The 26181-nt window shown below is 45.7% G+C and overlaps 1 protein-coding gene across 3 annotated transcripts in view; it reads left to right on the top strand.

The window, feature by feature from the left end:
- Positions 1 to 5509: 5509 nt before the first annotated feature.
- The window catches only part of SLC16A14 (solute carrier family 16 member 14), a 44361-nt gene continuing 23689 nt past the window's right edge, over positions 5510 to 26181 (top strand). Inside the window, exons 1-4 of one of the 3 annotated variants that reach the window (XM_066345295.1) lie at positions 5510 to 5890; positions 10814 to 10875; positions 13369 to 13640; positions 22484 to 22627. In XM_066345295.1, the coding sequence (XP_066201392.1) occupies positions 10814 to 10875; positions 13369 to 13640; positions 22484 to 22627 (478 nt within the window). In that variant the 5' untranslated portion in view covers positions 5510 to 5890. The remainder of the gene's footprint in view (positions 5891 to 10813; positions 10876 to 13368; positions 13641 to 22483; positions 22628 to 26181) is intronic. The other 2 variants (XM_066345296.1, XM_066345297.1) reach the window with 2 other exon arrangements.

Raw genomic sequence — 26181 nt, 5'->3', positions numbered from 1 at the left:
TCGTTGCGTCAGAAACACTTGTCCCTGCAAAGAAAGCCATGCTGTGGTCACTCCTGACAAGAGGAAGTGCTCGATCTTTCTCATCCACACTCACGGTGTCCCACACTTAAGTCCTATTTATTGACAGCATTCTCAAAGCACATGACATGCATTTGACTTTTGAGTATTGAGCATGGGTGTTTAATACCAATGATCCATTTTTGGACGCTCACAATATGTTAAAAATAGTATAAGTAACAAGTGTGCTCTGCTCTAAAGGAAATAATAAAATTGAAATCCAAACCTATAAAACATATCATTGGTATATACATATATCAGTATATGAGGATTCTTCTCACCTCAGAAGGATCCACCAGGCATTTCCATTAGTAAGTAATCTGAGAGCATTTAAAATGATCATCGATATGCAGCTCTTCAGGAAAGTGGATATTGAGGAAAAGAGGAAAAATTTTTAGTTGCAGGGAAAAATCTTAATGATTTGCTAATACACTGACTTCATAAAAGTTAAACAGATAATGTATAAATTAACCAAGAAAACTATAACATGACCTCCATGAACCAAGCCTTGCTTCCTTGACATGTGTTTGAGAAGTGTTTAATTTCCAAGTTAGTGTCAGAACTGACATTTTCACTGTTATGAAATCATAACAGTGGAAAGGTCGCCTGACAAAGCAGTGGCACAGTGGATAGAGTGTTGGCCTGGGACTCAGAGGACCCAGGTTCAAAACCCCAAGGTTGCCAGCTTGAGCACAGGCTCATCCAGCTTGAGTGCAGGCTTACTGGCTTGAGCAGGGGATCATAGCTGTGACCCTATGGTTGCTGGCTTGAGCCTACAGGTCACTGGCTTGAGCCCAAGGTCGCTGGCTAGAGCAAAGGGTCACTGGCTTGACCTAAGGTGCTGCAATGAAGACCTGATGCTTCTCATCTCTCTTCCTTTCTGTCTGTCTGTCTCTCTCTCTCTCTCTCTCTCTCTCTCTCGCTTAAAAGAAAAAGAATAAATAAAAAAAATGAAATCATATGCTACTACTACATGAGGACGTTGGTAATTTTTATCAGAAAGAAAAATGTAAAAAACTTGGGAGACTAATGGAAAGACAGAGACATGACTCTGAGTTTGCTATGTATCTGTGCACCTGGAGCTGTTCTTTGATTTTAAGTTTATGGTCAATGTAGGCTAGAAACTACGAAGAGGCAGGAGAAGTTTTGTTCATACTTGGAGGTAAAGTCTGAGGAGGTCCTAGACCAGGAGGAAAATTCAAATCTGAAGCTCTTGAGATTTCTCTCATGCCCTCTGGAAAAGCAAAATGCTTTCTCATGAGATCTCATGCCCCAGATATGAGGAAAACACGAGAGCTCTGTTGCAGCCTGCCCGTCAGACAGGTATGTGTGGGCAACAAGACAAATGGGAAGGTTGCAGGTGCCACAAAGCAGGAGATGAGCTGACACATTTTAAAATAGGTAGGCTCTTATCATCCTGAAGCCCAGAGGTTGCCGGTTCGATCCCTGGTCAGGGCACATATGGGAACAGATGGATGATTCTGTCTCTCTCTCTCATTCTCTCCCTTCCTCTCTCTAAAATCAATAAAATAAATATTTTTTAAAAAATAAGTAGGCTTTTCTATTTATATGCATTAGACAAATGTATAGCTGGAACACCACAATTGTATGGATGTTATTGCTTAAGATGGGGCTAAGGAAGATATTAACTATATCTTGGACTTCAGGTACATAGAGGTGGATTCAGCATTATGCTTACTTAGATCATAACCCATTCTCAGGGCTGGTTCATATACGGTACACTCCAGTCAGTTTGGGGGAGATTTTTTAATTTAGTTTTTGGGTTTTTTTGCAATTCAATAGTTTTGGGGATATTCACAGACTTGCACAGCCCACCACCAAAATCACTGTTACAGAATTTCCATCATCCATACAAGCCCTGTACCTATTAACATTGCCCCTCTTTCATTTCTGCCCAACATCCGCAGCCCTAGGCAACTACCAATCTACTCTGTCTCTATAGATGTGCCTGTTCTGGACATTTCTATAAACGGAGTCATGCACTATGTGGTCTTCTGTGACTGACCTCTTCTACTTATCATCTTTTCAAGACTCATCTGTGTTGTAGCACAGATGGAACAAATGGTTTATCAGAACAGCCTTCAACAGAAAACAAAAATCAGGGTCTCGAACATATATATATCTATACCCCCATATTCATTGCAGCATTATTTAGAAAGTCAAGATATGGAAACAACTAAATGTCAATAAATCAGTCGCTACAGAAAATGTGGTATATGTATACAATGAAATATTATTCAGCCAAAAAAAAAGAAGATTTTGCCTTTATGACAACATGGATGAAATTGTAAAACATTAAGTGAAATGAGTTGGATAGGGGAAGACAAATACGGAATGATCTCACTTTGTAGAATCTAAAAATAAAAGTCAAGCTCATAGAAACAGAGTAAAATGGTGGTTGCCAGGAGCTGGGAGATGGGGAAGGGAGACGTGGGTCAAAGGGTATGAACTTTCAGTTACAAGTTCTGGGGATCTAATGTACAGTGTGGTGACTTTAGTTAACAAACCTGTATTACAGTGCTTTTCAACCACCTGCCCATGGACCGGTCTGCCAGAAATTTCATGCTGGTCTGCAAAAGAGTTAACCACCCTGATGTTGTATGAAGATTACAGACCGAGCGATCTTAGTCAAATTCACTTACGTTCATGATGAATTCCACCTTAGCAGTAACAGAAATAATTCTAGTTCACCAGTCCCCAAAAGTATAAGTGTTAAAAACCACTACTGTATTGAAATCTGTTAAGAGAGTAGATCATAAGCATTTTTACCACAAATAAAAGGTAACCATATTAAGTGATGAATGTGTTAATTAACTTGATTATGGTCGCCATTTCACAGTGTCTATGTGTATCAAATCATCACGTTGTAGACATCAAATATATATAATTTCATTTGTCAGTTGTACCTCGGTGCAGCTGTGGGGGCGAGGTAGAAAGGCCTTGTATGGGCGTTTTAGATGTGAAGTACAAACCACCTGGAGTAGAAGCTTTGCAGACAGCAGAGGAAAGGTTGCCTGTGGGCACAGCGGTGTGGCCAGGACTGGGTTACAAAGGGCACAAGAGAATTCTGAAGTTATTTGAGGTGACGGTTCCACAGACTTCCACTAACACTCAACAAATTGTACATTTAAATATGTACAGTTCATACTATAGCAATTATGCCTCAAGGTATCTATTAGGTATCCAAGAAGGAAAAAAAAAACACCAGACTTTAAAGATTTACAGACCTCTTTTTAAACAAAATGAATCATCTGAACTTGAGGTATTTGCCAAGAACCCCAATCTTGACTTGCTGTCAAAAACCTGACTGAGGCCTGACCTGTGGTGGCGCAGTGGATAAAACGTCGACCTGGAAATGCTGAGGTCGCCGGCCCGAAACCCTGGGCTTGCCTGGTCATGGCACATACAGGAGTTGATGCTTCCAGCTCCTCCCCCCTTCTCTCTCTCTCTGTCTCTCTCTCTCCCTCTCTCTGTCCTCTCTAAAAATGAATAAATAAATAAATTAATTAAAAAAAAAAAAAAAGCCTGGCTGAAATGAGTTAAACTCTAAGGATGCCCAAGGGAATACTAACCACTCAACTGCTCATGTTCTTTTTTTTTTTTTCTTTTTTTCTTTATTCATTTTTTAGAGAGGAGAGAGAGAGAGACAGAGAGAGAGAAGGGGGAAGAGCTGGAAGCATCAACTCCCATATGTGCCTTGACCAGGCAAGCCCAGGGTTTCGAACCGTCGACCTCAGCATTTCCAGGTCGATGCTTTATCCACTGCGCCACCACAGGTCAGGCAACTGCTCATGTTCTGATGAACAAAACTAAAACATTTGGCCCCATAAGCCCAGTGCCTCACCAAAATGTCCTTACTTAGCAACACTTTTTCACAATGTTCTCAATTTTTTTTTTTTCCCTTTGGGTAAGAGGAGGGGAGATAGTGAGGCAGGCTCCCACACGTGCCCTGACCAAGACCCACCACGTAACCCCATCTTGGGCCAATGCTCAAGTATCAACCTATTTTTAGTGCCTGAGGCTGATTTGCTCCAAAGGAGCTATCCTCAGCACTCAGAGCCACACTCAAACCAATCAAGCCACTGGGTATGGGAGGGGAAGAGGGAGAGAAGAGGGAGACGGAGATGGGGAGAAGGAGATGGTTGCTTCTCTTGTGTGCCCTGACTGGAGATCAAACATGAGACATTTGTACACAGAGCCAACACTCTATCCACTGGCCAGGGCATAGAGATTTGTTGCAATGTTGCCTATCATCCTGAATTTGTGGGTGCAAATCGAGCCACTGGCCAGGGCCTCAATTATTTTTTAATCAAGATTTGAAATAAGGAATGGTAATGTGAAATATATGTGAATATTCTTCTTTGCAATAAAATAAAATAAAACAAGAAAGGAAGAAAGAAGAAAATATGTGGTGGACAGAGTAACAGTCCCTCAAAGATGTCCACATCCTAATCCTTGTACGCTGTAGTATGTTACCTTATGTGGCAAAGAGGGAATTAAGGTCACAGGTAGAATTAAGATTGCTAATCAGCTGACCTTAAACCAGGGAGATTATTTGGATTATCCAATAACCCAATTACCATTGAGTAGGCCCAGTGTAATCCCAAGAGCCTTTAAAAGGCAAGAGGAAAATAGGAAAGACAGAAGGTAGAATGACTATAGGAGAAAGGCACACAGTGATGACATGTTTCTGGCTTTGAAGACAGAGGAAGTGGCCGTGGGCCAAGGAATATGGGTACACTCTGGAAGCTGGTGGCTCTCGCCTTGAGCTGCCGGAAGGGATACAACCCTGCCAACCCCTCAAGGTTAGCCAGGTAGAACCCATTTCACACATCTGACCTCCTTAACTGTAAGATAAGAAGTGTGTGTTGTTTTAAACTGCTAATTATGAGCATTTATTACAGCAGCAAGAGGAAACTACTACAGTACAAAAATCCTTGCGGGGAAGTAAAATAGCCCTGGTTTCCTTTATTCACACAGTCACTTCAATATTGAAACCTTTCCATGGACAATACATTGTGTTGGAAACAGGGGAGTCACACACGGAAATGAAATTTATGCCTGGTGTCCAAGAAGGTAGGTAAGGAAGGACAAACAGATGCTGGAGGAAAGAAGGGAGTGTGGGGCCCAGCACGGGACAAAGGATAGGGGATTTTCAGGCCTCTTTCACCAAGAATGCTGCCCATCAGGCTCTCTGCTTCCATCTACAAACTGCCATATTTTGTGGTCCAGAGTTGGGTGAGGGTCTTTTTCATCACGTGCCTCCTATTTCAGAGAAATGGAAGATACTCCTGTTCTCACCTGCATCTTGGGTTCGGTTTCAGGCCGTCGCCTCCAGTTATAAAAATGTGCAGAGCATTAGCGAACCGCAGCCGAGCTATAAACTACGACCGGCCACAAGAGTGTGCACGTGAGGTGACTGCAATTTTTTTCTGCCAAACCAGAATTAGCCGGTACAGGAATGAACGAGACAGGAGATTTGAAATTGCACTGATTGGAAGGGAGCTCAGGTTAGGTTCCGGCCACCTCCAGATGGACCCTTTTTAAAGACACACGGACTGAGGTCTCGAGCTCAAAGCTCCATCCGACGCTCACCTGGCCCGGTATCAAGCGACAGAGGAACCGGGAGCCCCGCACCGAGCGCGCGGAGCCGGGCGGAGCGCCGAGCCGGAGGCACCCGCAAATCCAGGATGATCGGCGACATTGCAAGAAATCTCTACGCCCAGCCGCTTAGGGGGCTCCGAGGAAAACAGCAAGTTCGGGGATCCTGGCTGGGCGCCCAGTGAGGCCGCAGCCCCGCGCGCCCTGGGCGGTGAGTATACCGAGGCCGCGCGGCGCCGCGGGCCCGCGAAATGGAGCGGATTTGGGGCATCTTGGAGTTGGGGACTGTGAGTGGCCGCTGCGCCCCAGGGACCCTCGGGAAGGGGCGGCGCAGGCCCAGGGCAGGGTTGGGAAAGGCTGCCCGGCGGTCGAGGGCAGGGCTGCTCCGGGGCGCGGTGATAGCGCCCAGGCCGCCCGTCGGGGGGCTCCCGAGCTGCGGGCGAGGCCACCTCGGGGCGGGCGGGGGAACCACAGTCCAGGGCGGAGCGTGAGGATGCGCGCCTCGCTCCCCCGCGGCCAGGGCCCCGCGCGAGTGCTCTGGGGCCGTCCGGACTCCCGCCCGGACTCCCGGACCCCCGGACCCCCGCCCGGCCCTGGAAGCGCGCTCTGCCCAGCACCTGGCCGCGCTTCCCGTCTTCTCACAAAGCTTCACTTTGGGACTCGAACCACCAGTCATGTGGCGAAGAGTGGAGACCCGGGGCTGAGGCTCGGGGACATTCAGGGGCGCGGGACGCCTCCCGCCCAGGCTGCGGTGACTGCGATCCGCCCCGCTTCCCCGCGAAGCTGGCGGGTTCTGAGAGCGCCTGGGGACGCCCGGTGCCCGGGGATGGGGGTAGGGGGACCTCGGGACACCCCGGAGGGGGAAGAACGGAGGACCCGGGAGGGGCGGCGGGGGCCGCGGGAGGGCGCTCAGAGCGTGCAGATGCTGGTCCGTCAACCTCATAACGGTTCTGATCAGGGCTCCTAGGGAAGAAAGGGGGGACTAAATGGGGCGAGGTGCCAGGGACGGCCATTTCGGGGCCAAACGCCGCCCAAGACATCGGAGCTGTTTTAGGAGCTCAACTCTGCTGCTTACCATCTAAGCCTTTTTCTTTCCGCGGAAAAGTTGATTCAGGCTCATTAGCAAGGATGAGTGAGGATTATTATTGGGGATTAGAAAGATCCCCCCACCCCACCCCCGCGCGCCGTCTCTAGGTTCTTTGTGGTTCAGTGTGTGAGAGAGATTGGGGCAGGGAGTGGGTAGAGAGAGAGGGAAGAGAGGGAAGGGAGTGTGAAATAAGCTTTGGAATCCGGCAGGCCTGGGTTCCTATTTGGGCTCCACTACCTGCTAGTTTAGTTCGACCTCTCTAAACTTCATTGCCCCCATTTTGACATATAGCCTCAGTTTCCCTATCTGGGAAATGGGACTTGAATACCAACTGGACAGGATTGTTGTGGAGAAGCCACCTAGCGCAGCAGTCCCTGCCTGACTCATTGAAGGCGAGCTCAGCACCAGGCTCTTCAGCCCCTTGGCCTCAAGTGCGCCCTCTAAAGGCCCAACAGCTCCTAGGTGACCAGGTCTAGAGGCCAAGTTTCTACAGAGCCAAGTTCAAGGTAGACCCACCACATACATACGTTTGAATCTAAATGAAGAACCCGCTACCAACATGGTCTGTCCACCTTTGGAGCAGAGTTGTCATTTAGTTTCAACTTGGCGCTTTTCTCTTTCCTTCTTGTTTATAATGAGCTCACCGCATGCTCACATAATCACAGTAGCCAACTTAAAAGTGAACAACCTGCTTAGGAAACTACCCCAGCAACAGAGCTGTGGAAATTTAATTCCGTTTTCATCTCCGAGACACTCCAGGAGACTCTGACCTCCATTTGTAGCCAGTGTGTGTTACTTAATTTCCCCTTTTAGGATTTCTTTTCCCTGTTCGGTGAACTCACATCTGGGGAGAATGGAAAGTTGACTATTGGTTCCTCCATCTTTCCATTCCTTCCTTCAGCTTCCTCAGCATGAGGCCAAATGTTGTACGCGGAGCTTCCAATCAGCGAGCCTAGAATAGGTAACGTCCGTGCTGTCTCTTAGCGGAAGCCCCACACCCACTGCCTCCATTTGCCCCGGTGTGCCACATGCATGTTGTCAGGTTAGATGTGCGTCAGACATGGAAGGGGGAGGGCTTGAAATCCCTACGGAGAAGCCTTGGAGCCTGGGGTCTGGCGTTCCAGAACCCTCTCCTAGGTCCGGTTCTCTGTCCAGGTGCATGGGAGGCTCATAATACACAAACCGTCCTTTTCTACGTCATAAGTATAGACATGCTAACATGCTATGTAAGCAGACTTGGGGTGGAGCAGATAGATATTTATTCTTCTGCTGACTTTTGTTTTTTAGTGAACCGGATTGGACAATAAGTTAACTGTGATTCGTCAAGACAGGAATTACTTTTAGAGAGATTTAGGTGCAAATCGCAGATGACCCTGGTAGACCTTCAGGGACCTCCTGAGGACCTGACAGAATTTCGTTTACCCGTCCTTACCCCCACTCCCAGCAGTGTTTTCTGTCTGACACAATAGTCTACAGGCACGGCTGTGCCTCTGGAGAAACTGGTCCATGAAATGCTATTCAACGTGCTTTATTTATGACCAAATAAATGGGAAATGTCAAGAGCAGTTCAATAGCAACTGCATCTCTTCACTTATAAAATAAATAATTCAGTAAGACTAGGAAGTTCTTAACATTGCTTAGAAAAATGCTTACTATTTCAACCCATGGGTTGCAAAAAATGACTTCTGTATTTTTTTAAAGATATTTTTTATTTATTCATCTTTATTAGAGAAACAGAGAGGAGAGAGAGAGATGAAAGAGATAGAACAGGAGGAGGAGTAGGAAGCATCAACTTTCATATGTGCCTTGACCAGGCAAGCCTGGGGGTTTTGAACTGGCGACCTCAGCATTCTAGGCCAATGCTTTATCCACTGCACCACCAAAGGTCAGGCAACTTCTGTATTTTTATTTCAAAGTCTTTCTTAGGTGTAGATGGGCTGTAGGAAAAGGTCAAGTTGTGTTGTTTTAGCTTATGAAACAGAGCTGAGCACTGTCCCCACTGATTGTAAATGATGTTATGACTTCTAGAGGCCAGTCACACCCTCCCACAAGCTGCTGTTTCTAGTTGCCTAGGATTCTGCAAACAGCTAGCAGAGACTGAGGGAGGACAACCGCCAGACACCCTGGGAACCCTTTCTGGGTTCATCCTCCCCGGCCCTTTAGATGGTGCCGTGTTTTTCGAGCTGTGAGCTTTGGAGAGAAAGGGCTGCCGCCTCCCTTTCTACCCCTAAGCCAGCTATTCTGTCCTTGGGGGAGAGGCGGGTGGTGCAGACAAAGGCACAGGCCTGGAGCCCAACACTGGATTTCCCGAGAAAAGTGGCTCTTGGATGAATTGTCTTCCTTGTGTTTCCCATCTTTTACAATTTAGCCACTAATCCTTTGGAGGCAAGAGGCTGATCTAGCCGGTGTTTAAAAGATAAAAGAATCTTTAATTTCTAATAAAGTTAACATGTTTATTTAGATTTTTTTTTTTTTTTTTTTTTTTTTTTACCAATGCGGTAGATAAAAAGGAGCAAAGATTACTTGTAAAACCATCATCCATAAGATAAGGTCGTCCATCAACATTCCTCTTTGTTTCACTCTAGTCTTTATTCCTATGGATACTTATCTTTTTAACAACAACAAGGGGATCATGATATGTGTGTGTCTCATTTTGTAACTCCCACATGTGATTCGCACTTTCCATGACTTCGGAGTTAGGTGCGATTTGATGTTTTGATGGTGGATTTGCATTGCATAGCTATACCGTGACTGATTTATTCAACCCACTCTATCTAATGTTGGCCATCTGATATGTTTGCAGGGGATTTTTTCCTACTATTTCAAGGCTCACTATTATAATTTAGTTGGATTTTGAAGGATGAGCAGAAGAGGACCAGGTTAGAAGGAGAGCAGCGTGTTCCCGAAACAGGGAAGAAGAGAAGGTCACACACAAAAGCTTAGAAGAAGCCGTTCCAAGAGTAGGGCGCTGCATGCTGCGCTTCACAGGGCTGGGCAGCAAAGTGCCGCGGTTGAGGGTCAGGAAGAGGGACTGGTGGTGGCAGGGGGCTGGGGTTGGGGGGTGGCGCAGGTGCACAGAGGGAGAAAGAACCAGGCCGCAGCCAGAGCACAGGACCAGCCCTGGGCGACCAGACCCGGAGGAAGGGGGCGGATTTGATCCTCAAGCTAACTTGACCAGGGCGGGGAAATTACACGGGAGGGCAGCGGGTGCCCCTGTCCAGCAGCCTGGGTGACTGGAAAGGGGAAAAGGAGCTGGGCAGAGAGCAGCACTGTGGACCGAAAGTACCGCCCTGGAGAACTGGACCACCCTTTAGGAAACAGAATCACGGGAAAGATAAAAATAATAACAAGAGCGAGGTCTGAGAGACGGGAAAAATCACGATGAGCCCCAAGCCAGATCCATTAAGTTAGGTGTTCTACAGGCATCGCTGGTTCCCTGGCACTCATGTCTTCCCCACAGACTCAGCAGACGTTCCCCGTAAAGGGTCAGAGATGAAGAATTTCAGGTTTTGCAGGCCACGTAACCTTCAAAAAGTAAAAACGATTCCTAGCTCTGGGGCATGCAGAGAGAGAGAGGCTGTGGGCAGGGCGCAGTTCCCCAAAGGCTGCTCTGTCCTCCCCGCCCACACCAGAACACGGCTGGGACCCATCCCCCTGGTGGAGGTGTTCCCGGTGTATTTGAGATCATTTCTTTACACCACCTTCCTCCATTGCCGCAAAATGATTTTTCAGTAATGATCATATAACGTGGTCAGTGATATTCATGATTGTCTTTGTTCTTCTGTTTTAAGTTAATTAATTGGGGGGAAAGGAATAGATTTAAACTTTAAAGACAGCATTCAATTTGAGTGAAACATTTCATGCAGTGATCCAAATTTCACGTTCCAAGTTAAAGTTTGTCACTCCGCACTCTTGCGCTCTGTTTTGCTATTTTAAATTTTAAACAAAAATACAATCTCCAGGTGGGCACATAGAGCGGCAGAAGTGTGAGGTGATGCGAGTGCTGGTCTTTGTCTCCATAGTAACTGCTTGTTACTGTTCACTCAGATGTCCTGCTACAGGCAGTGGCAGGTGGCAATGCAGGGACTGCAGACGCGGACTGGGCCGAGGTGAGCTCCCGCTATTCTGAAATCCTGGGAACTTACTCTCAAAACAAGTGTGTATAGCTGGACCACACCTGGGCCAGGGGTCAAATGCATAACCAGCAGTTCCCTGAAATAACTTTTATGTAGAATACAATGTTTAAGAAAGAATGAGTAGCCTGACCTGTGGTGGCGCAGTGGATAAAACATCTACTTGGAATGCTGAGGTCGCAGGTTGGAAACCCTGTGCTTGCCTGGTCAAGGCACATATAGGAAGCAGCTGTTATGAGTTAATGCTTTCTGCTTTCACCCCCTCTTTCTCTCTCTCTCTCCCTCTCTTTTATTCTCTCTCTTCTCTCTAAAAATCAATAAAATCTAAATATATACAATATATATATATTAATTTAAAGAAAAGAAAGGATGAGTAATAAAAGCATGCTAATTTGAAGCTTATAGCCATAACATTGAAACAACTGTTTGGAACTCATAAAATAGCAGAGCAGGCCCTGGCCAATTGGCTCAGTGGTCAGCCCGGTGTGTAGAAGTCCCAGGTGTGATTCCTGGTCAGGGCACACAGGAGAAGTGACCCTGCTTCTCCACCCCTCCCTCTCCTCTCTCTCTCTCTCTCTCTCTCTCTCTCTCTTTCTCTCTCCTGCTCTCCCGCAGCCATGGCTCCAACAGTTTGAGCAAGTTGGCCCATGGCGCTGAGGATGACACCATGGCATTGCCTCAGGTGCTAAAATAGCTCGGTCGCTGAGCAAGGGAGCAGCGGCTCCAGATGGGCAGAGCATCGCCTCACAGGGAGCTTGGGCTTGCCAAGTGGATTCTGGTCAGGGCACATGTGGGAATCTTTCTTTCTGCCTCCCCGCCTCTCACTTAATAAAAAAAAGAAAAATAGCAGAGCAAGTTGGAGTTGAGTGTTGTTGTTTTAAAGTTCTCTATTGATGATGTCCCACTGAATTCCCTGCCTCTGGAGCAGACTGCTTCCATGCTCTGGGCTTGCTGCTCCACTCCCTGTCCCTGCAATGCTGCTCTACAGGGATCAGGCCCACCTTTGGAACTTCCCAACACTCATTTTCATGTGGAGTAAGCAACATTCTCTTTCATTATCCTCCATGTTAAGGCCCCTTCATAACCACCATCCTTCTTGTTCTCAGCCAATGACCCAACTTCCTATTGCACCAAAGAAATTAGACCAACAGGTATAACTTTCTACCCACTATTCACCGTCTCATCTCCGTCCACCCTCTGCTTCCTCTAGTCTCAGAGGATGGGTTGCTCCCCCTGGTCAAGACCAACTCTCCAGCCCCACCACCTCCAGGGTTAGTCATCCTTTTTCCTTCTCCCTCTGTCTCTCTCTTTTTTTTTTTTTTGCTCCATACCCTCAGTTCTTATGCACAGCCTTACTTCTTATCCTAAAAAATAAAATAAAAACCAGAGTCCTCCTTGACTTCACACCACCCCCTCCCTGCTCTCTCCAGCCTCCTTCCTCTTGCCCTAACCTCTTCAGAGACGTGTCTTTGCAAAACACAAATGGCTATCATTAGAAAGGTGTATCTCTCATTGTCAGATAATACACTGACCTTCTACTTCGTCAGTCTCCTCTGAGCTGGGTGCTTAGTCCGTCTGAGGCTAATCTATTCTTGGATATGCAAAAGGTGGACCAGATTCCATGGGGGGGGGGGCAAGGTGAAGGTACCCAGGAGGCTGCCCACCTAGAGTGTATTCCTTCCCTGATATTTTCACATCACCTGTCAATATCCATCTCAGTAAGGGACACAGGTATGAGCTTTGGAGTCAGGCTTCAAATGTTGGTTTCCTGTCTGACCACTATTTACTGGCTGTGAGACTTTGGAAAAGTCACCTCCCTTCTCTATTCCCATATGTTTAAAATAAGGATCATCATACTGTACATACAGGATAATTTTATTTTATTTTTTTTTAAAGATTTTATTTATTTATTTTTTACAGAGTCAGAGAGAGGGATAGATAGGGACAGACAGACAGGAACGGAGAGAGATGAGAAGCATCAATCATCAGTTTTGACAGACAGGAACAGAGAGAGATGAGAAGCATCAATCATCAGTTTTTTGTTGCGACACCTTAGTTGTTCATTGATTGCCCTCTCATATGTGCCTTGACTGCGGGCCTTCAGCAGACTGAGTAACCCCTTGCTCAAGCCAGCGACCTTGGGTCCAAGCTGGTGAGCCTTGCTCAAACCAGATGAGCCCACGCTCAAGCTGGCGACCTCGGGGTCTCGAACCCGGGTCCTTCTGCATCCCAGTCCGACGCTCTATCCACTGTGCCACCGCCTGGTCAGGCCATACAGGATAATTTTAAAGTTTAGCAAATTTCCTATGTTCCCAAATCTGCATAATGACAAAAGTCCATCTGAAGTTCTGATGAGGAGGAGGCCGCTTTTGTTATGACGAGGCAGAGTGATCCAGAGAGGATGAAGATTTTGTTTTGTTTTGATATTCAATGAAAGGATTTGTTGTGTGTTTTTTCCCCCCCCCCCAGAAAATCTTGGAAAATGTATACGAGTCATGAAGATATTGGGTATGACTTTGAAGATGACCCCAAGGATAAGAAGACACTCAAACCCCACCCAAACATCGATGGCGGATGGGCTTGGATGATGGTCCTTTCTTCTTTCTTTGTGCACATCCTCGTCATGGGCTCCCAGATGGCCCTGGGGGTCCTCAACGTGGAATGGCTGGAAGAATTCCATCAGAGCCGTGGCCTGACCGCGTGGGTCAGCTCCCTCAGCATGGGCATCACCTTGATCGTGGGTATGTTCACCCGTGACCTGCTGTAAGACTGAGTAATGATAAAATGACAGTTCCCCACTGTAAATAACGTTTTATATCAGGGGTTGGGAACCTATGGCTCACGAGCCAGATGTGGCTCTTTTGATGGCTGCATCTGGCTCACAGACAAATCTTTAATAAAAAAAATAACGTTAAAAATATAAAACATTCTTATGTATTACAATCCATTCATTTCTTACCACTCATGTTCATGGTTGCGGGTGGCTGCAGCCAATCACAGCTGTCCTCTGGGACAACGCCAAGTTTTTATTGGATAATGCGTAACGTACATGGGTCATTGTATGGCTCTCAGGGAATTACATTTTAAAATATGTGGCGTTCGTGGCTCTCTCAGCCAAAAAGGTTCCTGACCCCTGGTTTTATATTGTTAAAGCAATAATGTTAATGTTGTTGCTTTTCTGTGTGTGTGTGTGTGTGTGTGAGAGAGAGAGAGAGAGAGAGAGAGAGAGAAACATCAACTCATTGTTCCACCTAGTTGTGCCATTGATTGCTTTTCATATGTGCCCAGCGAACTCAGGATGTCAAGATGGCGCCTCGGATGGAGCCAGCAATGTAGGGATTGGTGGCCCTGCAATCGAGCCTGAGGTCCTGGGCTCAAGCTGGTGACCCGAGGCTCAAACCGGCAACCTCAGTGCTCTGGGGCAGTGCTCTATCTACTATGCCACTGGCCAGGGAGATGTTGCTATTTTTTTATTGTGATAAACTATACAGCACATAAAGTTTACCATTTTAACAATTTTGGGGTATATGGTTCCATGCCACTGAACACATTCTTTGCCACCGTCCCCCTCCAGAACTTTTTTCATCTTCTCAAATTGAAACTCTGTACCCATTAAACAGAAGCTAAGTCCCTATGCCTTCTTCCCCGGCCCCTGCCCACCAGCACCCTGCTTTCTGTCTCTGTGAATCTGATTGCTCTAAGTACCTCGGAGAAGTGGGATCATATCATATTTGTCCTTTCGTGGGATTTTACTATTTGAATATTGTAAACATTGGGGGATTTTTCAGCATTTTTTTTTCTGAAGTTGGAAACAGGTAGGCAGTCAGACAGTCCCCTCCCACATGCGCCCGACTGGGATCCACCTGGCATGCCCACCAGGGGGCGATGCTCTGCCCATCTGGGGCATCGCTCTGTTGCGACCAGAGCCACTCTAGCGCCTGAGGCAGAGGCCACAGAGCCATCCTCAGCGCCCGGGCCAGCTTTGCTCCAATGGAGCCTTGGCTGCGGGAGGGGAAGAGAGAGACAGAGAGGAAGGAGAGGGGGAGGGGTGGAGAAGCAGATGGGCGCCTCTCCTGTGTGCCCTGGCCGGGAATCGAACCCGGGACTTCTGCATGCCAGGCCGACACTCTACCACTGAGCCAACCAGCCAGGGCAACATTGGGAGATTTTTAAAATTGGTCATTCTTAAAACTCTCTTTTGCCCCAAGCTCTGTTTTCTTAACTGTTATAACACTGTTTTATATCATTACTAATATCTGTTCATCTAACACTTACAAATATTTCTAAAAGATAAAAGTTCCAGAGAAAACACTATAAAATTCAACTAACAATCTTATTTCAGTATTCTAATTAATTTAAAATATTGACCCTGTGTTAATGGAAAATCTGTTAGACTGTTTTTAGAAAGGTTACTGATATAGCTAACAGAAAGGAATAATAATATATTCTTGTATTTTCTGGCTAACCCTACCCACACAGCAATCTATGAAACCAATTCTTTTCCATTTGCAGGTACTGAACCAGGAAGTTATAAATGTACTATGTTATTATACTAGTTCATGTGTCTCATTTGGGGAACTAAACAACTTTCACTGTCAACAACTAGTTATGATACACCAGGCGCTTTCCTTGACTTTATCTCATTTAATTTTATTTAATTCTCTTAACAATCTACCACTGTGCCCTAATGTTCACTGGCTCCACTTGAAAGGAACAGTGATACTTTTGTCAGTTGTGTTTTTTTAATTTAAAGTATTTGTGATATATTTTATACTGGAGGGAAAGATAAATGGCCTCAAATCTTTTTCTGGTTTTGTGGGAATGTATGTGTGACAAGCCCGTGTGTGTTTGCTGGGGGTCTGTGACTTTTCAGTGATTTCTACATTAGCGAGTATTGCGTGAGTCCAACTCAGAGATTTGTTGATTGTGGCTGGCATTCAGTCAGCGCTATTTAGGTGAATACACATGACATTAGTACAGTGATAGTGCTAATGGCAGAAAACAGGACAGAGTGTTATTTCCCCAAGATATGGATACTTTTATCAAAGGGAATTAATACTAATTTAGTTTTTAAATAAGAGCACCATATGTGTGTGAGAGAAATGCTGAGAAATTCTTTTTGCCTATAACATTGATGAACCGACTCCTTCACCCCTGAGTTGGCCCTGTTAAAACTAGGACTATTTGTCTTGTGAAAAATGCAGGTAGGTTTGTTGTGTTGCAGTGAATGTGCTGGTTTTGTTTTTGATGTAATTCTACCTTTTCAATAGGTCAGTAAAAGAAAACTCTTCTAGAATGCTTAAAATCCGATGTGTTTTGTTGTTATTTTACTTTTTGTATTTTTCTGAAGCTGGAAACGGGGAGAGACAGTCAGGCCCGACCGGGATCCACCCGGCATGCCCACCAGGGGCGAAGCTCTGCCCACCAGGGGGCGATGCTCTGCCCCTCCAGGGCGTCGCTCTATTGTGACCAGAGCTACTCTAGCGCCTGGGGCAGAGACCAAGGAGCCATCCCCAGCGCCCGGGCCATCTTTGCTCCAATGGAGCCTTGGCTGCTGGAGGGGAAGAGAGAGACAGAGGGGAAGGGGGGATGGAGAAGCAAATGGACGCTTCTCCTATGTGCCCTGGCCGGGAATCGAACCCAGGTCCGCCACACGCCAGGCCGACGCTCTACCGCTGAGCCAGCCGGCCAGGGCCTATTTTACTTTTTAAAAAATAAATCTTTATGCCCTGACCAGATAGCTCGGTTGGTTAGAACATCATCCTGAAACACAGAGGTTGCCATTTGATCCCCAGTCGGGGCAAGAATGGAAACAGATCAATGTTCTTTGTCTCTCTGTTCCTTCCTCTCTAACTAAAATCAATAAATAATTTTTTTTAATTAAAAGGAATTAAATTTTAAGGGGTAGAACAAAGTACTTGTGGATGCCATTTTTAATTTTTTTATTGATCTTTGAGAGGAAAGAGAGAAACATTGATTTGTTGTTCCACGTATTCATGCCATCATTGGTTGATTCTTGTATGTGCCCTGACTGGGGGATCAGCCCCACAATCTTGGCGTTCCCAGACAATGTGCTAACCAGCTGGGCTACCCAGGCCAGGGCAGCGTATTCAGAATTCTGTTTGAGAGCCCAGACTCCCTGAACTCCAGACAGTGGAATTTTAGATTGCAGACCACCTTTTCCACAGGAAGAGTACCTGAAAAACCTCTTTTGCTCTGGGGCTCAGAAATCCTAACGCAGCCAGGCTCATAGTTATATCAACTCAAATTCGTTTCTTCTATCTATCATGACCCTAAATGCTGCCCATTATCTTGAGTTGCCCGGTACAAGGGTGGCTACAGTTGTGTTGAGTGCTTTTCCAAGCCCAAAGCCATCAAGAACATCCCCCTGTATTTAGCACTGACTACATGCCAAGTGCATATTATGTGCATGATCTCATTTGATCATACGGCAATACCGGAGGCTAGGCCGTCGTCTCCGCCTGACAAGAAGAACATGCAACACTCAGAGGCATTAAGTAACTTACCTAAGGTTAAATAGCCAGTAAGTGTGGGACAGGCTTTAAACCTGGTCCATTGGACTTCAAAGTGGTGTCCACTCTACCACACTGCCTGCCACTATGTCAAATAAGAACTGAAAATATGTTTGCACTGAATCAACAGAAATCACTTGTATTTTCTAAGCATTGTAAGCACAATTGGGTTACCTCCGGCTTGAAAGCCATCTCTCTCTTGGGCAGTAAGCTGCATATGGGAAATCCAATAATTTCATTCTTGTCTTTTATTCTTTGCTAGCATGGATTTTTCCAGTTTCCTACAGAAGTTTCCAATTTTTAAAAACACCTTAATTGGATCTACAGCAGCCTTTGTGATGGCTCTCGGAATCGTTCTCGGTGGCAGCTGTGTTGTGAGGGGAATCTCTGGGCTGCAGAAGGTCACTGACTTGCTAAGTAGATTTAGCGTAGTGGGTGTCAATCTTGGCTGCATATCAGAGCCCCCTGGGTACTTTTTAAAATGTATTGAGGTGACATTGGTTAATAAAATTATATAGGTTTCAGGTGTACAGTTCTATAATACATCATCTGCATATTGCATTGTGTGTTCACCACCCTGGGCACTTTTAATAACCGTGATGGTGAAGCTGCACTTGGACCATCACAGCAGAATCTCATGGGATGAGGACCAGGCATCAGGTTTTAGGGGGAGGGAGGTGTTTTTCTTAAAGCTCCTAGGTGACAGCAATGTTCAGCCAAGACAGAGAGCCATTGATTTAGAGGGTCCTCGTGCCTTGTCGCTGTGTGGGGTTGTTACTCCAAGAGACCAGGAGTTCAGTGAGCACTCTGATCTCCTCCAGGATTGTGTGTCGAGGCTCACCTCAGACTGTTCCCTCATCTCAGCTGTTTTCAACCTGCCAGATGCTGGCTGGGCAAGAAATGACGACTTCCTCAGGGTGCTCCCCGCAACAACGGAACTCTTACTATGTGGCAAATGGGCTGGGAGTCAGATTCCGTCTTCTGAAGAGAGAGTCTGATATGGAGTATGATCTCGTTCCAAGACACCGAATTCCTCTACAAGAGTGGGACTCAGAGCCAACGGATGGTATCTCCATCTTCTCTCTCCCCTCGCTGTAGACTGCATGGGGTTTTTTTTATTCGTTTTGTTGAAATAAGATTTCAAGCTTGGAGATGCCACTGAACATCAGTAAACAGTGGTTAAAAAAAACAAAAACAAGAAACTGTCAGAAAGCTCGGGTGTGATTTCCTTTTTCTGATGTGTCTGTAGTTTGTAACTGTGGCAGTCTCTGCACTTCTGGGTCAGACTGTGCCCGTCGGCAAATCTTAAGTGACAAGAAGCTCCCACGCCAGGCCCTGGCCGGTTGGCTCAGCGGTAGAGCGTCGGCCTAGCGTGCGGAGGACCCGGGGTTCGATTCCCGGCCAGGGCACACAGGAGAAGCGCCCATTTGCTTCTCCACCCCTCCGCCTCGCTTTCCTCTCTGTCTCTCTCTTCCCCTCCCGCAGCCAAGGCTCCATTGGAGCAAAGATGGCCCGGGCGCTGGGGATGGCTCCTCGGCCTCTGCCCCAGGCGCTAGAGTGGCTCTGGTCGCAATATGGCGACGCCCAGGATGGGCAGAGCATCGCCCCCTGGTGGGCAGAGCGCCGCCCCATGGTGGGCGTGCCGGGTGGATCCCGGTCGGGCGCATGCGGGAGTCTGTCTGACTGTCTCTCCCTGTTTCCAGCTTCAGAAAAATGAAAAAAAAAAAAAAAAAAAAAAGAAGCTCCCACGCCAAAGAGGTGAAAGTCGAGGAGCCAAAAAGCCAGACACCATTATCAACCAATGTTCTTATCAGTAAAGCAATTCATATTTTCCTTCTGATATGTAATAGTCCTGCAGACACGGATATCTGTACTTGGAATTTCCCCCTTCTTTCCTCACATGCATTTTCCCCCCTCAATTTTATTTAGAAAATTAACTTTGAACAGGGTGACATTGATCAATAAGAGTACATAGGTTTCAGCTTACATGCTTTCTTAATACAAGTTTCATGCGCGCGCAGAAATGCTTGCTTCTGGGCCTTCCTGTCATGTGGAAAATATGTTCATGCTTCTGCACTGTGATCTGTTGACCTTTCATATCCTAAAAGGCCTATTAACAGCAAAGCCATGAGTCATGCATTTTTTTCTTTTCTATCCGTTTTTTTCCAGATTTCAGGACTGAAGTGACCACGGGTTTCAAAAAATAAAAATATTTGTAAAAAAATCAAAGAAATATCTTTAACTTATGATTTCTGAATTTTACTTGTCCCCTATAATTCCCACAGATGTTTATCAATGTGCTTAGTTTATATATTTGTATAATGTGTTTATTTTCTACTACATATAAGAGTATATTCATTTAGCATATACTTACTATATTAAATATAAGAGGTTTACCTACTGAATTATTTTCTATAGTGCAACGGGGCTAATTAAATGAATAAGTCTTTACTTTCATAATTTTTAGGATTCAGTTCTCTCAAAACCATTTGACCAAATATATATATATATATATATATTTTAGCTAACCTTGTACCCAAATATGCATGTGAATATAGTTAGAACTTTATAGGGTATTTTTCAATTTGGGCTAAAAGGGGAAGCTCCTTAGAGTTCAACAAGTTTTTTTGGTCTTTTTTTTTTTTTTCATTTTTCTGAAGCTGGAAATGGGGAGGCAGTCAGACTCCCGCATGCGCCCGACTGGGATCCACCCGGCATGCCCACCAGGGGGCGATGTTCTGCCCCTCTGGGGTGTTGCTCTGTTGCATCCAGAGCCATTCTAGCGCCTGAGGCAGAGGCCACAGAGCCATCCCCAGCGCCCCGGCCATCTTTGCTCCAATGGAGCCTTGCTGCGGGAAGGGAAGAGAGAGACAGAGAGGAAGGAGAGGGGGAGGGGTGGAGAAGCAAATGGGCACCTCTCCTGTGTGCCCTGGCCAGGAATTGAACTCTGGACTCCTGCACTCCGGGCCGACGCTCTACCGCTGAGCCAACCGGCCAGGGCCTAAAAGATTAAAAAGAAAACCAAGATGATGTTTGAAATGTACCATCTTACTGAACACTGAGTGCAGCCTCATACTGTTTTACTATAATCTGGATTGCTATTTGGGCATGGAATCATAGATCACAAGGCAAGCATTAGGCTTTCATGATATCAGAAATTAGCACAAAATCAGAAAGGAAAAAAAGAGGATTGACAAAAATTAGAGTGTCATAGTAAAATAAGTAATCAGAATGTGTATCATACAATACTGTACTGCTGTGAATATTGGGACATCTTACGTAACATAACCCATTGTATTCCTGAATCTCCATATGGTGTCGTAAATGTGTAACCTGATGGGTCCAGTCTGAAGAGTTCTTTTCAGCTTAGTTTATATCTGGGTGTCCTCATAAAAATAGGCTACAGGTTCCTTTCCTGAAGTGTGTGAGTCCTGAGAACCCCCTTCCTATATTCCCTTTAGGTTTGGGGTCAGAAACTGAAATGTGTACAGAGACCAAACAAGTAACGTAAATGAGGGCAAGAGGCCAGATATAAGACTAAAGGGAAGGGTGGCGACTGTGGCAAACTAGAGTGGGTGAGATGCAGCTAAAGGGATCAGCTACTGCATGACACCAGCTGATTTGAGCTGTGTGGGAAGATATTCTGTGTTGCCAGTAAACTTTTTTTGAATTCTTAGTTTTTAAATGTGACAAATGATTCAAAACATTTTTAAAGCACTGTTTGGGATAAATAAAACACATTGATAGGCTGAACAGAGCCCCTAGACCACTAGTTTAGGACTTCTGGTGTAGCCAAGAGAATGAACCAATTTGTCTACTATATTTATTTTAGGTCTGCCTTTCTTGAAAACCTACAGCCTTAGGCTCTCCAGTGAAATAACAATAATTATTATTATTTTTTTTGTATTTTCTGAAGTTGGAAACGGGGAGGCAGACAGACTCCTGCATGTGCCCGACCGGGATCCACCCGCCATGCCCACCAGGGGGCGATGCTCTGCCCATCTGGGGCGTTGCTCTGTTGCAACCAGGGCCATTCTAGCGCCTGAGGCAGAGGCCATGGAGCCATCCTCAGCACCTGGGCCAACTTTGCTCCAATGGAGCCTCGGCTGTGGGAGGGGAAGAAAGAGACAAGAGGAAGGAGAGGGGGAGGGGTGGAGAAGCAGATGGGCGCCCCTCCTGTGTGCCCTGGCCGGGAATCGAACCCGGAACTCCTGCACACCAGGCCGACGCTCTACCACTGAGCCAACAGGTCAGGGCCTCCAGTGAAATTATTAAAATCCATCTCTACATCCTAAAAGCTATTTGCATAGAATGCAATGAGATTTTGATCCATGGAAGCCCCCAAGTTTTATTACTTTGTCCTGAGCTCAGAATGTCTTGCATACCTTGATCCCCCTTTCTGTCTCTGACCTCATGTGCAGGTAGAGCCTCTGACTCTCTCATGTAGGCAAGATTCCCATACATATGCATGTATTAAATTTGGGGTGATTTTCTCTTGCAAAAAGAAAAGGATAGATACACACATAAAGCAATGTTGGTTTGGTGTGTTTTATTTATTTATTTATTTTTGTATTTTTCTGAAGTTGGAAACGGGGAGGCAGACAGACTCCCGCATGCTCCTGACTGGGATCCACCCGGCACGCCCACCAGGGGCGATGCTCTGTCCATCTGGGGCGTCGCTCTGTTGCAACTAGAGCCATTCTAGCACCTGAGGCAGAGGCCACAGAGCCATCCTCAGCGCCCGGGCCAACTTTGCTCCAATGGAGCCTTGGCTGCGGGAGGGGAAGAGAGAGACAGAGAGGAAGGAGAAGGGGAGGGGTGGAGAAGCAGATGGGCGCTTCTCCTGTGTGCCCTGGCCAGGAATCGAACCCGGGACTTCTGCACGCCAGGCCAACGCTCTACCACTGAGCCAACCGGCCAGGGCTTTGGTGTGCTTTATTTAACAGTGCTAGTAATGTTTTATCTTTAACTTCATATGATGATTTACTCAGCAAGCAGGAAAATAAAATGCTTTCTTCTTTGTCCATTCCCTTTTCCATGTTCGGTGGCAGGACCTTTCATCGGCTTGTTCATTAACACTTGCGGCTGCCGCCGGACGGCGATCATTGGAGGGCTCGTGAACTCGCTGGGCTGGGTATTGAGCGCCTACGCCGCCAACGTTCACTATCTCTTTATCACCTTCGGAGTGACGGCTGGTAAGTAGATTGATTTTCTTTTAACTTGCCTTTAAATGTTTCGATTGGGCATTTTGGCAATGAATTTTATTGTGCAGGAAAGAGACCAATTAAAATAGTTTGTCCTTCTGTCTCCTCCACCCCACCCCTACTTTATCCTCCAGGAAATAGATACTTACTTTTTGCTCTATTAAATATGCCTTCAGCGTGGGCAGGACAACCTGACAACTGTCCTTGGCCTCACTAATAGAATTTAATTAAATTTTCCATCCCTGGTTCTAAGCACTGTCCTTTCTCTTGTAAGGAACAGGAAAAGGAGGGTAAAACCACAGATGTAGGTGCAATATTAAGGAAATTAATACCATTCTCTCATTTAATAACTGCAGAACCAAGCATGAGTCACGGGGGGAAAAAAAATCATTTTCTCCTTCAGCCCTGTTCAAATTAATGGCATAGAAGCAAAACCCACCTACGCGTGAGGCTCTCAGCAGCAGCTCTAGAGCGCAGTTAGAGTGGCAGCCCCCAGCGAAGAGGCAAAGACGGCTGCCAAGGCAGCGCAGTTTGCGTCTCCGTTCTGATAAATACCCTCCCGGCTGTAATTTCCTTTATCAACAGGTGGCAGAATTCACACAGGTAAGTAGTTTCTTACTTGTACGGTAGTACTTCAATGAACCAGATCCAGCCTTTGTTTCTTTTCTTTTTTTTTTACTTTTCAGTTACAGTTGACATACAGTATTATCTTAGTTTCAGGTGTACACCCCAGTGACTAGACATTCTGTAACTTACTACGTGACCATCCTGATGAGTCTGGTGCCCACATTATTGACTGGGTATCCTGTGCTGTAGTTTGCGTCCCCGCGACTGTTCTGTAACAACAACTTCCTAATCCCTTTATCTTTTTCAACAACTTTCCTAACCCCTTCCCATTGGGCAACCATCAAAATGTTCTCTGTATCTATGAGTCTATTTCTGTTCTGCTGGGTTTTGTTGTTTTTTTTTCTGCTTGTTTGTTTGTTTTTTAGATTCAGTTGTTGATAGGTATGTATTTATTGCCTTTTTTTTTTCTTCCCCCGAAGCTGGAAACTGGGAGGCAGTCAGACAGACTCCCACATGCGCCCGACCGGGATCCACCCGGCATGCCCACCAGGGGGCGATGCTCTGCCCATCTTGCTGCAATCAGAGCCATTCTAGCGCCTGGGCAGAGGCCACAGAGCCATCCTCAGCGCCCGGGCAAACTTTGCTCCAGTGGAGCTTTGGCTGCGGGAGGGGAAGAGAGAGACAGAGAGGAAGGAGGAAGGAGAGGGGGAGGGGTGGAGAAGCAGATGGGCGCTTCTCCTGTGTGCCCTGGCCAGGAATCAAACCCGGGATTCCTGCACGCTAGGCCGATTTATTGCCATTTTATTCATATTTTTTCCCCACATATACCAGGCTTATTAAGATATAATTTGCATGTAGTACAATTCAACCTTCTTAGGAAATGGCTCTATGCACACAACCACCACCCCAGTCAAGGTATAGAATAATTTCATCACCCCCCCAAATTTCTCTGGTACTTCTCCAAGTCCCTGAAAACCACTGACCTGTTTTCTGTCCCTACAGTTCTGTCTTATTCAGACTGTCATATAAATGGAATCATACAATATGGAGCCTTTGGAGTCTGGCTTCTTTCTCTGAGCATAATGCATCTGAGATTGAACCATGTCGTTGCATGAAGACGTAGTTCTTTCATTTTTGTTGCTGAGTAGTATTCCTTCATATGGATGTACCTATCACAATTTTCCATTCACCAGTTAAAGGAAGTTTAGGGTTTTTCCAGTTTTGGGTGATTATGAATATAGCTGCTCTAAACATTATTGTCCATATTTTTTATCCTTTTTTTTTCCTCCTCCTCCTCCTCCTCCTCCTCCTCCCCTTCCCCATCTTCCTCCTTTTCTTCTTCCTCCTCCTCCTCTCCTCTTTCTCTTCCTCCTCCTCCTCCTCTTCTTCTTCTTCTTCCTCCTGCTCTTCCTCCTCCTTCTCCTCCTCCTCCTCCTCCTTCTTCTTCTTCTTCCTCCTCCTCCTCCCCCTCCTCCTCTTCCTTTTCTTCCTCCTCCTCCTCCCCCTCCTCCTCCTTTTCTTCCTCCTCCTCCTCCTCCCCTTCTTCTTCTTTTTCCTCCTCCTCCTCCTCTTCCTTTTCTTCCTCCTCCTCCTCCTCTTCCTTTTCTTCCTCCTCCTCCTCCTCTTCCTTTTCTTCCTCCTCCTCCTCCTCCCCCTCCTCCTCTTCCTTTTCTTCTTCCTCCTCCTCCTCCTCCTCCTCCTCCTCTTCCTTTTCTTCTTCTTCCTCCTCCTCCTCCTCCTCTTCTTCTTCTTCTTCCTCTTCCTCCTCCTCCTCCTCCTCTTCCTTTTCTTCCTCTTTCTCCTCCTCCTCCTCCTCTTCTTCCTCCTCCTCCCCTCCTCCTCCTCCTCCTCTGCTGCTTTTTCTTCTTCTTCTTCTTCCTCTTCTTCCCTTTAACATTTCATGTAATACTGGTTCGGTGGTGATGAACTCCTTTAGCTTTTTCTTGTCTGGAAAACTCTTTATATGTCCTTCAATTCTAAATGATAACTTTGCTGAAAAAGTTGTAGGTCCTTATTTTTATCACGTTGAATATTTCTTGCCGCTTCTGTCTGGCCTGCAAAGTTTCTGTTGAGAAGTCAGCTGACAGTCATATGGGAGCTCCCTTTTAAGTAATTAACTGCTTTCCTTTTCCTGCTTTTAAGATTCTCTCTTTGTCTTTAAGCCTGATTTTCTTTATAAGTACAGACCTGCCATCCTAATAAATAACACATTGATGGTAGCATTAGAATAAGAGATAAAAGTTATAGTTCGGAATTCGTGCTTTTGTCTCACTTATTTTATCTGTGTAACTTGGGCAAATTACCTCACCTACTTAAGCCTCAGTTTCCTTATCTGGAAAATGGGATAATTAAGAGTACTTGTTTTACAGCGTTGTTGAAATGATTATATGAGATAATCGGTATGAAGCACTGGGCACATAATAAAACTAATATGTAATGGTTATTAGATATACAATTGACCTTTGAACAACACAAGTTTGAACTGTGTGGGTTCACTTATATGTGGATTTTTTTCAACAAATAGTGTAAGTATATATTTCTCTTCCTTATGATTGTATTAGTAACATTTTCTCTTTCCTAGCTTACTTAAGAATACAGTAAATAATTAATATAACATACAAAACATGTGTTAATCAACTCTTTATGTTATTTGTAAGGCTTCCAGTAAACAGTAGGCTATTAATTAACTTTGGGCGTATCAAAAGTTATACACAGATTTTCAACTGTGCAAGGTGTCAGCATCCCTAACCCCCATGTTGTTCAAAGGTCAATGGTATAATATGAAATTTTTATTGTATTATAAGCTCAAGTATATGCTTTATTTATTAATTTTTATTTTTAATTTTTTTTAAGTGAGAGGAGGGGAGATAGTGAGACAGACTCCAGCATGTGCTTCTGCTGGGTAGATCCAGCATTTTTAGAGCCTGAGGCTGACATGCTCAGACAACAGAGCTATCCTCAGTGCCCAGGGCCAACAC

The sequence above is a fragment of the Saccopteryx leptura genome, chromosome 7, assembly GCF_036850995.1.
Source record: "Saccopteryx leptura isolate mSacLep1 chromosome 7, mSacLep1_pri_phased_curated, whole genome shotgun sequence".
Taxonomy (NCBI): Eukaryota; Metazoa; Chordata; class Mammalia; order Chiroptera; family Emballonuridae; genus Saccopteryx; species Saccopteryx leptura.
Note: the sequence above shows the minus strand (reverse complement) of the source record. Positions and strands in the feature narration are given on the sequence as shown.